Raw genomic sequence first — 14,386 nt, forward strand, 5'->3', positions numbered from 1 at the left:
TTTCAGGACTTTTCTAGAACCTTCTAGAACCTGCCATAAATGCACCGGATCATTTCCAAACTTGGAATATGACTTCCTATATATGAATCTTATTCTCCGGACCATTCCGGAACTCCTCGTGATGTCCGTGATCTCATCCGGGACTCCGAACAAATATTCGAACTCCATTCCATATTCAAGTTCTACCATTTCAACATCCAACTTTAAGTGTGTCACCCTACGGTTCGCGAACTATGCGGACATGGTTGAGTACTCACTCCGACCAATAACCAATAGCGGGATCCGGAGATCCATAATGGCTCCCACATATTCAACGATGACTTTAGTGATCGAATGAACCATTCACATACGATACCAATTCCCTTTGTCACGCGATATTTTACTTGTCCGAGGTTTGATCATCGGTATCACTCTATACCTTGTTCAACCTCGTCTCCGACAAGTACTCTTTACTCGTACCGTGGTATGTGGTCTCTTATGAACTTATTCATATGCTTGCAAGACATTAGACGACATTCCACCGAGAGGGCCCGAGTATATCTATCCAGTCATCGGGATGGACAAATCCCACTTGTTGATTCATATGCCTCAACTCATACTTTCCGGATACTTAATCCCACCTTTATAACCACCCATTTACGCGAGTGGCGTTTGATGTAATCAAAGTACCTTTCCGGTATAAGTGATTTACATGATCTCATGGTCATAAGGACTAGGTAACTATGTATCGAAAGCTTATAGCAAATAACTTAATGACGAGATCTTATGCTACGCTTAATTGGGTGTGTCCATTACATCATTCATATAATGATATAACCTTGTTATTAATAACATCCAATGTTCATGATTATGAAACTAATCATCCATTAATCAACAAGCTAGTTTAAGAGGCATACTAGGGACTTCTTGTTGTCTACATATCACACATGTACTAATGTTTCGGTTAATACAATTATAGCATGATATATAAACATTTATCATAAACATAGAGATATAAATAATAACCACTTTATTATTGCCTCTAGGGCATATCTCCTTCGGTAATTGGTAGAATGTCTTGAATAATTTGATACTTGGCAATTGTTGTGCTCATGTTTAAGCTCTTGCATCATATACTTTGCACCTATTAATGAAGAAATACATAGAGCTTGCTAAAATTTGGTTTGCATAATTGGTCTCTCTAAAGTCTAGATAATTTCTAGTATTGAGTTTGAACAACAAGGAAGACGGTGTAGAGTCTTATAATGTTTACAATATGTCTTTTATGTGAGTTTTGCTGCACCGAGTTCATCCTTGTGTTTGTTTCAAATAACCTTGCTAGCCTAAACCTTGTATCGAGAGGGAATACTTCTCATGCATCCAAAATCCTTGAGCCAACCACTATGCCATTTGTGTCCACCATACCTACCTACTACATGGTATTTCTCCGCCATTCCAAAGTAAATTGCTTGAGTGCTACCTTTAAATAATTCAAAATTTATCACCTCCGATTTGTGTCAATGTTTTATAGCTCATGAGGAAGTATGTGGTGTTTTATCTTTCGATCTTGTCATTTACTTCGACGAGACTTTCACAATGGACTAGTGGCTTCATCCGCTTATCCAATAATTTTGCAAAAAGAGCTGGCAATGGGGTTCCCAGCCCGATTAATTAACTTGCATTAATAATTCTCTTCACATGTTTTGCCTGATTCATCAGTAAGCAACTTAATTTTGCAAATAGACACTCCTTCATGGTATGTGATTGTTGGAAGGCACCCGAGGATTCGGTTAGCCATGGCTTGTGTAAGCAAAAGGTTGGGAGGAGTGTCATCCATAAATAAAGAAAAAACTAAACTAAAGTACATGTGTAAACAAAAGAGAAGAGGGATGATCTACCTTCGTTGGTAGAGATAACGTCCTTCATGGGAGCCGCTCTTGAAAGTCTGGTTGATAAGGTAGTTAGAGTGCCCACTACCATTCGTTGACAACAACAAACACCTCTCAAAATTTTACTTTTATGCTCTCTTTATGTTTTCAAAAACCAAAGCTCTAGCACAAATATAGCAATCGATGCTTTTCCTCTTTGAAGGACCATTCTTTTTACTTTTATGTTGAGTCAGTTCACCTATTTCTCTCCACCTCAAGAAGCAAACACTTGTGTGAAGCTGTGCATTGATTCCTACATACTTGCATATTGTACTTGTTATATTACTCTATGTTGACAATTATCCATGAGATATACATGTTACAAGTTGAAAGCAACCGCTGAAACTTAATCTTCCTTTGTGTTGCTTCAATACCTTTACTTTGATTTATTGCTTTATGAGTTAACTCTTATGCAAGACTTATTAATACTTGTCTTGAAGTACTATTCATGAAGAGTCTTTGCTTTATGATTCACTTGTTTACTCATGTCATTACCATTGTTATGATCGCTGCATCCACTACATATGTTTACAAATAGTATGATCAAGGTTATGATGGCATATCACTTCGGAAATTATCTTTGTTATCGTTTTACCTGCTCGGGACGAGCGAGAACTAAGCTTGGGGATGCTTGATACGTCTCCGACGTATCGATAATTTCTTATGTTCTATGCCATATTATTGATGATACCTACATGTTTTATGCACACTTTATGTCATATTCGTGCATTTTACGGAACTAACCTATTAACAAGATGCCGAAGTGCCGATTCTTGTTTTCTGTTGTTTTTGGTTTCGAAATCCTAGTAACGAAATATTCTCGGAATCGGACGAAATCAAGACCCGGGTTCCTATTTTCACCGGAAGCATCTAGAACACCGGGAAGGACCGGAGGGGGGCACTAGGCCCCGGACCATAGGCCGGCGCGGCCCGGGCCCCGGCCGCGCCGCCATATGGTGTGGCCACCCCTTCGACCCTCTGCGCCGCCTCTTCGCCTATATAAAGCCTCCGTCGCGAAAACCCCGATGCGAAAAACCACGATACGGAAAACCTTCCGGAGCCGCCGCCATCGCGAAGCCAAGATCCGGGGGACGGGAGTCTCTGTTCCGGCACCCTGCCGGAGCGGGGAAGTGCCCCGGAAGGCTTCTCCATCGACACCGCTGCCATCTCCACCGCCATCTTCATCACCGCTGCTTGCTCCCATGAGGAGGGAGTAGTTCTCCATCGAGGCTCGGGAGCTGTACCGGTAGCTATGTGGTTCATCTCTCTCCTATGTACCTCAATACAATAATCTCATGAGCTGCTTTACATGATTGAGATTCATATGAGTTTTGTATCACCACTATTCTATGTGCTACTCTAGCAAAGTTATTAAAGTAGTTCTATCCCTCCTGCACGTGTGTAAAGACGACGAGTGTGTGCACAGTGATAGTACTTGGTTTATGCTATGATCATGATCTCTTGTAGATTGCGAAGTTAACTATTGCTATGATAATATTGATGTGATCTATTCCTCCTACATATGCATGAAGGTTACGGTGTGCATGCTATGTTAGTACTTGGTTTAGTCTTTTGATCTATCTTACACTAAAGGTTACTAAAATATGAGCATTATTGTGGAGCTTGTTAACTCCGGCATTGAGGGTTCGTGTAATCCTACGCAATGTGTTCATCATCCAACAAAAGTGTAGAGTATGCATTTATCTATTCTGTCATGTGATCAATGTTGAGAGTGTCCACTAGTGAAAGTCTAATCCCTAGGCCTTGTTCCTAAATATCGCTATCGTCTGCTTGTTCACTGTTTCTTTGCGTTACTACTGCTTGCATTACTACTGCTTGTTCTATCGTCCCGGGCAAAGCACTTTTCCGGTGCCGTTGCTACTACTTATTCATACCACCCGTATTTCACTATCTCTTCGCCGAACTAGTGCACCTACTAGGTGTGTTGGGGACACAAGAGACTTCTTGCTTTGTGGTTGCAGGGTTGCATGAGAGGGATATCTTTGACCTCTTCCTCCCTGAGATCGATAAACCTTGGGTAATCCACTTAAGGGAAACTTGCTGCTTGTTCTACAAACCTCTGCTCTTGGAGGCCCAACACCGTCTACAAGAATAGAAGCTCCCGTAGACATCGGGGGACGAAGTCTCGTTCCGGCACGCCGCCGGGACGGGGATTGCCCCGGAAGGCATCTCCATCGACACCACCGCCATCTTCATCGCCGCTGCTGTCTCCTATGATGAGGAGGGAGTAGTTCTCCCCCGAGGCTAAGGGCTGTACCGATAGCTATGAGGTTCATCTCTCTCTCCCATGTGATCTTTATGTGATCATGAGCTTTGTATCACTATTAATCTATGTGCTACTCTAGTGATGTTATTAAAGTAGTCTATTCCTCCTCCATGATGTAATATTGACAGTGTGTGCATCATGTAGTACTTGACATAGGTTATGATTGTAATCTCTTGTAGATTATGGAGTTAACTATTACTATGATAGTATTGATGTGATCTATTCCCCCTTTCATAGCTTAAAGGTGACAGTGTGTATGCTATGTTAGTACTCGGTCTAAATTGCAATAGTCTATTATGCACTCTAGAGGTTACTTAAATATGAATTCCGAATGTTGTGGAGCTTGTTAACTCCGGCTTGAGGGAGCTCTTGTAGCCCTACACAATGAATGGTGTTTGTTATCCAACAAAAGAGTGTATGTAGCACAAGCGAGGAGAAGTTATTTATTTGTTATGTGATCAATGTTGAGAGTGTCCACTAGTGAAAGTATGATCCCTAGGCCTTGTTTCCAAATACTGCAAACATCGCTTGTTTACTGTTTTACTGCATCTTTACTTCCTGCAATATTACCACCATCTATACCACATGTGTTTTACTATCTCTTCGTCGAACTAGTGCGCCTATACATATGACAAGTGTATTAGATGTGTTGGAGACACATGAGACTTGAAGCACAAACCACCACCTGCAAACGCTGAGTAACCTTCTAGCCAACTTGAAGCCGCCGACGCGCAGAGGGCAGCACAACCCGAAGCCAATGGAGTACCGCCGAAGATCACCGTGGGCGCCGCCGGAACGCCACATAGATGGGACGCCGACCAACATCGACACGGGGCTCAATGACGAACGCCGGAGCCCGCAGACAAGAACTCCCAGCACCACCCGAAGCCGCCAACGCCAACAGCGGCTGCGGCCCGCAAAGCCCGACAGGCCCAGATCGGGGCCCGTCCATCGCCGCAGCCACCCGAAGCAGCACCGCCGCCATGGCCACAAGCAGGCACCTCTGTCGCGGCCCCCTCCGTCGTGGCCACCCCTAGGCACCTCCGCCGCAGCTTCCACCACCGCAGCCTCCCGCCGCAGCCCGTCGCCGTGGCCAACCGCAGATCCACCGCCGCGGGCTCGAGCGCGCGCCGCGACGCTTGCGCCGCTGCACCACCGTCAAGCCCCGCCACGCCTACGCCTCAGCACCACCGCCGCTCCCCGACCGTGCGCCGACACCTCCGCCAGCGCTCAGCCGCCGGCCCCAGCGCGCGCCGCCCTGCCCCGCACCCGACGAGCTCCCTCTCGCCAGGGGACGCGGGGTAAAGAAAAACCGCTATCCACCGTCTATTGGTGCTTTCAGATTTTGTACTACTGCTTTTCATCATGTTTCGTGGTAAGAAAATAATAATCAAGTTGTATGAATTCTCAAACATGGACACGGTGTGAGCTGTGGACGGTAAGAAGTCATTCGTGCCCATCTGGCTGTGGAGGGAGCCAAAGTGGGTACGAAACGCGTTTGAGCTGCAGAAAATCAAAGTCGTCACAGTCGTGAGATTTGTCACGCAGGTAGAGAGAGGGCTCCATCAACGCCCTCATCTCGCCACCACCTCACACGCCTCCCCGGCCGTGCTTTCCGCCGACTGCATCTTCCCTCATCGTCACGCACACGGCCACCGCCACCACTCCTCCATTTATTAACCCCCCTCCGCCCTCCTTCTCCCTCATCGCCATCGACCGACGCCACGCCACCACCACCTTCCTCCTCTCACTCCGCGCCGCGTGCTCACTACGGTACGTCTCCTCTTCCCCTAGATATCCCTCCTCACCGTCGCAAACCATAGTACTCTCTCCCTCCCTCTCTCCCGCCTTCTTGCGGACCGCAGTCCCCGATCGACCGCCGCCGCCGCCGCCGCAGCAGCAGCTAACTGAGGTGAGGAGCGTGGCCATCTCGCGTCGTGTAGCAATGCATGGCAGGTGTTTGCTTCCGTGCCCGACCCGGATCGGGTTCCTTGCGTGCATAGTAGGGCATTCCCCCATCTCCCCTATTCTTCCAATTCCGTCGCAACGGTTCGAGCACTAGATGCCGTGCTCAGATCTATCGACAAGATGCGGATGCGGTGCTCAGGAGGCACTTCACCCGATCCTATATTTACGATCACAAATCCGATTCCATCCATAATTGGCTGTTGGCAGTATTTCCTTCTTCTTTTGTTCAATTCCGCACTACTCGTTTGTAGATCGGCCCGAGATCCAAATCTCCGCCTCGTCGTAAGACTCACTAATACTAGTCCTAGCATCTTTGACCAAGCTTTAGTTTTCTTTAGCGTACTTTGGGGGATAATTGACACGTGGAGCGCTAGATGCGGAAAAGACAAATACCTACTCAAAACGGGTTCAGATCTCCTTCTAAACAACTCAGTTAGGTACATAACTACTAGGATTTAGTACACGTTTCTTTCTTTTCTCTATTGTGTTCTGTGATTTGTCGGTTCAGTTATTGTTAGTACAGTATATTTCCTCTAAAATTAATGCTGTTAAAGTAAGTACTGCTGCTGTACTCTGGTTTGATAGGATACCATGAATGTTTCAGTTTACCTCAACTCAAACAGTGTGTCAATGCTTGCTTTCTTCTCTTGGAAATGCAAGTGTTCCATGTTCTGGTTCCAATACTTTGGTATTTTGTAAATAGGGGATGGCATGATCTTGATCAAATCTCAGTCACACTTTTCATGTTCTAGAAAATTGAAACCAGTCGCACTTTTGTTCTGTAAATAGGGGACGGCATGATCTTGATCAAAATTCAGTCACACTTTTCATGTTCTCGAAAATTGAAACCAGTCACATTTTTGTTTTATAAGGGATGGCATGATCTTAATCAAATCTCACTTTTCATGTTCTCGAAAATAGAAATCAGTCACACTTTTGTTTAACTGATTGGGAACGCGATCCACCGTGAATTCTACTTTTGAGCTCTCAGATTTGTACAAATGCGTGCACCAACCATTTCCATCTCATATACAAAAAAGGCAAAGTATCCCTGTTCTGCATGACTGCATTTCTCCGGATTCTCTTTAAATCCCACAGTTTTAAGATTCTGTTTAGATCTTGGACTCTGGTTCAGTTTCTGATATTTTATGTTCCCACTGTCAAAAGATTACATATATTACATTCTAGTTATCAATTATTTCATTTGATACAGGCTATATAGTAATTTACATTTCGCCTAATACTGTTTAATACTTTACTTTTGCAACAGGATTTAAGAAACTACAGTCTGTAGGGTAATGGCGACACCCTACACGCCTAAGAGCATCCTCATTACGGGAGCTGCTGGCTTCATCGCTTCCCATGTCACAAACCGCATTGTTCGCAACTACCCTGATTACAAGATTGTCGTCCTTGACAAGCTTGACTACTGCTCTAATCTGAAGAACCTGCTCCCTGCCAGCTCCTCACCAAACTTCAAGTTTGTCAAGGGCGATATTGCCAGCGCTGATCTTGTCAACTACCTCCTGGTCACAGAGAACATTGATACTATTATGCACTTTGCAGCCCAGACACATGTTGACAATTCATTTGGGAACTCTTTTGAGTTCACCAAGAACAACATTTATGGTACTCATGTTCTTCTTGAAGCTTGCAAGGTCACTGGCGGACAGATCAGGAGGTTCATCCATGTTAGCACTGACGAGGTCTATGGGGAGACAGATGAGGATGCAGTGGTTGGCAACCACGAGGCCTCACAGCTGCTCCCCACAAACCCCTATTCAGCAACCAAAGCTGGAGCAGAGATGCTTGTTATGGCTTATGGGAGATCCTATGGTCTGCCTGTTATCACTACCCGGGGAAATAATGTGTATGGTCCTAACCAGTTTCCTGAGAAGCTTATCCCCAAGTTCATTCTTTTGGCTCTGAGAGGAAAGCCCCTCCCAATTCATGGTGATGGATCCAATGTCCGGAGCTACCTCTATTGTGAGGATGTTGCCGAGGCTTTTGAGGTCATTCTTCACCGTGGAGAAGTTGGACATGTTTACAACATTGGAACCAAGAGAGAGAGGACAGTCACTGATGTGGCAAAGGATGTCTGCAACCTTTTCAATCTTGAGGCTGATAAAGTTATCCAGTATGTTGATAATAGACCTTTCAATGATCAGAGGTACTTTTTGGATGATGAGAAGCTTAAGAGTCTTGGGTGGTCTGAGCGCACTAGATGGGAGGAGGGCCTGAGGAAGACAATGGAATGGTATGTGGCTAATTCTGACTATTGGGGTGATGTTTCTGGTGCATTGTTGCCTCATCCGAGGACATTGATGATGCCTGGGTCCGAGGGCTCTGAGGAAGTTAAAGGAATGCTAAATCTGTTCACTAACAATCAGACCAAGATGGTGACTCCAGTATCAAAAGGTTCTCCCAAAACTCATTCTCTAAAGTTCTTGATATATGGCCGGACAGGATGGATTGGTGGGCTTCTTGGGAAAATATGTGAGAAGCAAGGAATTCCTTACGAATATGGAAAAGGTCGCTTGGAAGAGCGCTCTTCAATCGTCCTTGATATCCAATCTGTGAAGCCAACACATGTCTTCAATGCTGCTGGTGTTACTGGCAGACCCAATGTGGATTGGTGTGAGTCCCACAAGCCGGAAACAATACGCACCAATGTTGTGGGCACCTTGACTCTAGCTGATGTGTGTAGGGAGCATGGGTTATTGGTGATGAACTATGCCACTGGGTGCATATTTGAATATGATGCAAATCATCCTGAAGGGTCAGGCATCGGCTTCAAAGAAGAGGATACACCAAACTTTACTGGTTCATTCTACTCAAAGACCAAAGCAATGGTAAGTTGGTAACTCCCTTTGCAATGGTTACTTTATTATTTATCTTGCATTTTTGTGTGGTGGCGATATTATATTTGTAAATTTAAGATGCAATTACTGGAATAAACTTCTGATTATTTTTTCTCTGGACAATGCAGGTTGAGGAACTGTTGAAGGAGTACGAGAATGTCTGCACTCTGCGAGTCCGGATGCCAATATCGTCTGACCTCAGCAATCCCCGAAACTTTATCACAAAGATTAGCCGTTACGACAAGGTGGTAAACATCCCAAACAGCATGACAGTGTTGGACGAGCTTTTGCCAATTTCAGTTGAGATGGCTAAAAGGAACTTGCGGGGCATCTGGAACTTCACCAATCCTGGTGTAGTTAGCCACAATGAGATCTTGGAGATGTATAAGAAATACATTGACTCCAGCTACAAGTGGTCAAACTTCACGCTAGAAGAACAGGCCAAGGTCATTGTGGCACCTCGGAGCAACAATGAGATGGATGGGGCAAAGCTGAGTAAGGAGTTCCCTGAACTGCTATCTATCAAAGACTCATTGATCAAGTATGTTTTTGAGCCCAACAGGAAGGTCCCAGCAAAGTGAAGCCAAAACAGGTGATATAGAAATACCAAGCACTGTAAGAGTTTAGGAGCAATTCCACCGTGATTCTTTAGATGTTTTATGATACTACACACCATATCTCTATTATAGATTCACAGCATCGTTTGAACCATATATTCGGCAATCTTCTTGTGATAGCAAGATATTTGCCTTGCTTGTTGTAGTGACCACTCGATGAGTTATAAATTCTTCAATGTGCGTGTACCATGTTTGTTCTGTCAAGAAAAGAATTTACAGTATCTTGTGTACTCTTTAATCTGCTGATGCTTTTGTGAATGACCTTACGTCCTGTGCTGACCAAAGCATTTGGACAAACACTCAACAGTTTAAACTTCTTTGCGTTGTTGCTCCATGCGGGTGTGTTGTGTTTGAGTCCAGGCCAACCCCACCAAAGGACTATTTTTTTGGCTATCCACGTTTTGACCAATATTGGCAAGAAAAATGAAATCAGCACGGGCATGCTATTTTTTAGACAACCATCCAAACTGAACCAAGATTTTAGTCGCAAGCAAAAAGTTGATAAGGTAGAAATTTTTCATGAACCAAACATATGTTTTCCCAGGAGTTTCCAGTACACCCAAAAGTATGCAACCATTATTTTCATCTCGTAGCTGGAAGGAATCGTCTTTTCCTTACTTTTCCTTCTTCTCCTTCTGTATCACCCTAACTGCTTCTAGAAAAAAGATATCACTTTTTTCCCAACAACATCATCTTGATAGCATAAAGACCAAAGATGAGACTTGAAGGTCAGGCAACTTCCATGTTCTAGATTGACTTATGATGGCGGCAATGTCATGTGGGGGAAAATGATATAACGTGCACATGACGTGAGTGCTAGATTCCGTGTAGTACCAGTTTCACCATCTTTGATATTTTTTATTGAGCAAAACTGAGATTGCCGTCAGGCTGTGATATGGCCGATGCAATGGTGCCGTTATGATGAAGGGCTGCTGATGATAGCACTACCCACAAAGTACTTAAATGATTAATATGCGAGGTCCTAAAATTTATAAGGACACATTTAGGTCCATGGAACATCAAAGTTTCGATTAATTGCATTTGGGTATCACAAAAACACGCCGAGGCATAGCCTGGTGGCAGTGAGTTGCTGATAGCTCTCAGCCCATCCGAGTTCGAGACTCTGTACTCGCATTCTCGGTGTTGCACACACAAGTACCTCTATCAATAACACAAGATGATAGGAGGTACACTACAAGATTAAAACAGGTAAGGGGTTCAGTGAACATCCCAGGTTGTTGGGATGGCATCTTTTAGTCCGTTTGCTCCCTCCTTGACCCATGACTTTGCCTCATCTTTGATTTTTTTGTACATGTCCAGAACTGAAGGCTGCACTCTCGAGGACGTAATCATTGTGATGTTTCCAGATCATCCAGGGCACTAGGAGGGTCGTGGACGCCAGGCTCTTGTGCATTGGCTTCGGAGTATTTTGCAAATATCTCCCTATGATATGAACCAAGGCATAGAACCATCATTTATTACTATGATTTGATTATCGGGCATGTTCGGATTGTTAGGTTCACAAGAAATTATTTGGATATTAAGTTTACTAGAAAACCTTCTTACATGAGCCCTTCTGATTATATGACCGGATTATAAAATCTATATGTAATTCATTCTACACCTCCACATTCATGCGAAACCAATATGAATTCAACTTTTTAATTTTACTTTCAGTGTGAAACGATAGCGAGGCACCCACGGTGAATCTTGAAGCTCCCGCGATTTTGTTCTTCGATAGGCGATGGTGGAGTGCGTGCATGTCCTCCTTTGCTATTTTGTTCACTAGTTCAAACCTTATTTCTGTGTGTGGTTTACATATCAGCTTAGTACAACCCCAATGATCATTGAAACCTTATTACACCCAGCTTGTGCAAGAACATAAAGTTCAGAGCGAGTCTAGATAGATGTACACAGCTGAAAAGGAATTTTTTTTTAAAAAGGCCCTGCCTAAGCTGTCAAAGGCTCACAACAAGATGAACTAACGACCGCCAACAAAATCGGTCTCTTGTTAGAGAAAGAAAAAAGAAATTTTTGGCACAAATTTTGTCTCTTTTGTTTCTACTTTTCTGTTTCGTATTTGAATTTGACATTTTGTTAGATGATTGATGGGAAGAGCTACGCGGCGGCGCCGCACAAAAGGCTTGCCCGTGCGACGGGTGACGTCAGCAAGATAGCGACTGATCTAGACTAGCGAAAACAGAAATCAAACGGCCTACACTAGCTCCGCGGTGCATATATCTCAATAAAATATAGGTCACATGAATCCTAACCGTAAGAAACATTTCGTGTACCGTCTAGATCATAACTACCAGTTAATTAATACTCATTGCCCATTACTAATTACCCAATTAATTTTTCTGCTTTCCCAGGTTAATTGTTGCTAACTGCCAGATTAGTAGCTGACATGTTAGTAGTACTAGGTCTAGGTTTATTTAGGATACTGTACTAGCTTTATTCTTGCCAGATTAATTAGACTTGACTACCAGGTTAAATATGCCTAATTGCCAGAATCAATGGTTAATTACGGCCAAATCAATCAGATGCTAACCAGCCTAAAATATACGTAGCCCAATTACCAGATTAATTAAACATAATTGCCACATTAATTATGACTAATCACCAAATTCGGTGAGGTTAATTGCAAGATCAATTACGACCGCACGCTACTCAATCCCCATTTTTAGACCATACCGCTGCATCCGGATGGCCTCCGCCGCCTGGGCCTTTCCAGCGCTGGCGCAAACGCCCGCCGCCATCTGCCGCGGATGCTCGCCGCCCGAGCCTTTCCGGCGCCGTCGCGGAAGCCCCCTGCCCTCTGCCGCGGGAGCCTTTCCGACGTCGGCCGGCGCAGTAGCGGAAGCCCGCCACCCTGCTGCAGCCCAGATCGACGTCTTCCCGACAATTCGACGACAGGGTCCGCTGCATCCTCGCCGGCGGCGACCTCCGCGCTGCAAGCTCTTCGATGGCATCTCCGCCCAACCGATGAGCGCTTCCTCCCACCGCTCGGCGGCGGCGTCCTGCTGCATCATCGCCGGCGGCAGCTTCCTCCTCTCTGACGCCTCTTCGGCCTCTCCGAGTCTCCGCGCAGCCCTGCTGGTCCAGAGTGAGAAGAGAGAGAATGGGTGGTTGAGAGGAACGCGTGGTCTAGAGAGAGAAGAGAGAGTGAGTGAGTGGATAAGCAGCGAAGGATAAATGTGATTCGTTCCTAAGGGTGCGATGCGTTTTTTCTAATCATGACACCCGCCGCACCGAATCGTTAGCCATGCGGCGCTTTTAGTTAGATTTTCCCATGATTGATATATGTGGTTTCTATGGTACCATTTATTTTTGAAAAAAAAAATCACTACATTCAGATGGGATTTTCGGACTTGGGAGTACCGGAGTACTACCAGAAAATGGGAGAGCACATTAGTTCATCAAAAGGAACAACACAAGTTGCCGTTAAGGTAGCAAATTCTGAGGGTATGTTTGGTTCATGCCATTGTGCCCGACCAAATTTTGCCGCCAACCGCAAGCCAGAAAATTGGCTAAGGATTTCTTGGCCCATTGCCAAAATCTTGGCAAGATTTGTGAAGGGAAGGTGAGGCAGGTGGGCACCTTTTCATTGGCGACCAAAATTTTGGCTACCAATAAAATAAGAGCCAAAATATTATTGGTTGCCAATTTTTATTTTGACGAAATGCAGCAGCGCTGCTTTCAATTATGTTAATAAGAGAAAGCAATTACAGAATGGGTAGAAAAAAGAAAAAGAAACTATACATCAGGAGCTAAGAAGTAGTTAGTTCAAAGTGGTTTAAACTATTGAACTCCAGGGATCCCAGCACCACACTATACATTCAACCCATCGCTGATCTTATCAGAGACCTCTCAAAGATGCGAGAGTTTCTTTTTTTCCATATCATCCATGATGCCAAGATTTGAATTGTGTGCCAACCTTTGCGTCTTGAGGTGGCAAGAAGAGTGCCACCAGCCAACTCTTCATCGTCCTCGTCCTCGTCCTCGTAGGAGTCCAAAGAAGAAAGCCCGGGGCCGGCAACGCAGCACCGGCAAGAAGAGCACTTCGGCAGGGCCACCGAAGGCAACCGACAGCAGCGACAAGGATCCAAGCCCCTCTACCAACACGGCAGGGTCGCAGAGCAGCCCGTCCGGAGGGCGAGAACCGGTTGGAGTGACAGGATTCACCGGTGCTAGGATGTTAAAAGGCCGTTATTTCCCCAATCAGTCTGTCCGGTCAGCTCCTTGCCCAAGATCAACTTTTTTACCTGGCGAAGCATTTTGCATGGAAGCGAAATCCTCAAAAGTGGTGTTCTGTGGAGAATTGGTGATGTAAAAAGTACTTACCTTCATAAACATTGGTGGATACCTGATTTCCGAATGGGTACACTCACCTCAGTCACGCCTTTGCCAGAGTATAGCACTGTGCCACTGTCAGGTATTTAATGAATGAAGAAGGTAATGCATGGGAGGAATCATCTTCGCGTTCCTTTTCCCATGAACCAACTGCTGATAAAATTCTGGAAATACCCATCAGTACCACCTATAGAGAAGATTTTGTGGTTGGCCACATGAGAAGGGGGTGTGTACTCTGTGCGGTCGGCCTATAACCTAGCCAGGACTGCACGCTTTTGGGAGGGTAGGAGTCAAAATAGCTGTGTTACTGGCTCTGTACAGTACTTTGATGAAAAAGGATGGAAACGATTATGGTCTGTACAATGTCCAAATAAAATAAGGCTTCTTTTACAG

The 14,386-nt window shown here is 44.8% G+C and overlaps 1 protein-coding gene across 1 annotated transcript; it reads left to right on the forward strand.

The window, feature by feature from the left end:
* The first annotated feature begins 6,072 nt into the window (after window positions 1-6,072).
* Window positions 6,073-9,861, forward strand: LOC124692099 (trifunctional UDP-glucose 4,6-dehydratase/UDP-4-keto-6-deoxy-D-glucose 3,5-epimerase/UDP-4-keto-L-rhamnose-reductase RHM1-like). The gene is made up of 3 exons (XM_047225399.1): window positions 6,073-6,106; window positions 7,433-9,014; window positions 9,152-9,861. Exons 2-3 carry the CDS (start codon window positions 7,461-7,463, stop codon window positions 9,602-9,604), a joined length of 2,007 nt encoding a protein of 668 aa, XP_047081355.1. The 5' UTR covers window positions 6,073-6,106; window positions 7,433-7,460; the 3' UTR covers window positions 9,605-9,861.
* Window positions 9,862-14,386: the final 4,525 nt, after the last annotated feature.

This window comes from Lolium rigidum, chromosome 2 (assembly GCF_022539505.1).
Source record: "Lolium rigidum isolate FL_2022 chromosome 2, APGP_CSIRO_Lrig_0.1, whole genome shotgun sequence".
Classification (NCBI taxonomy): domain Eukaryota; kingdom Viridiplantae; phylum Streptophyta; class Magnoliopsida; order Poales; family Poaceae; genus Lolium; species Lolium rigidum.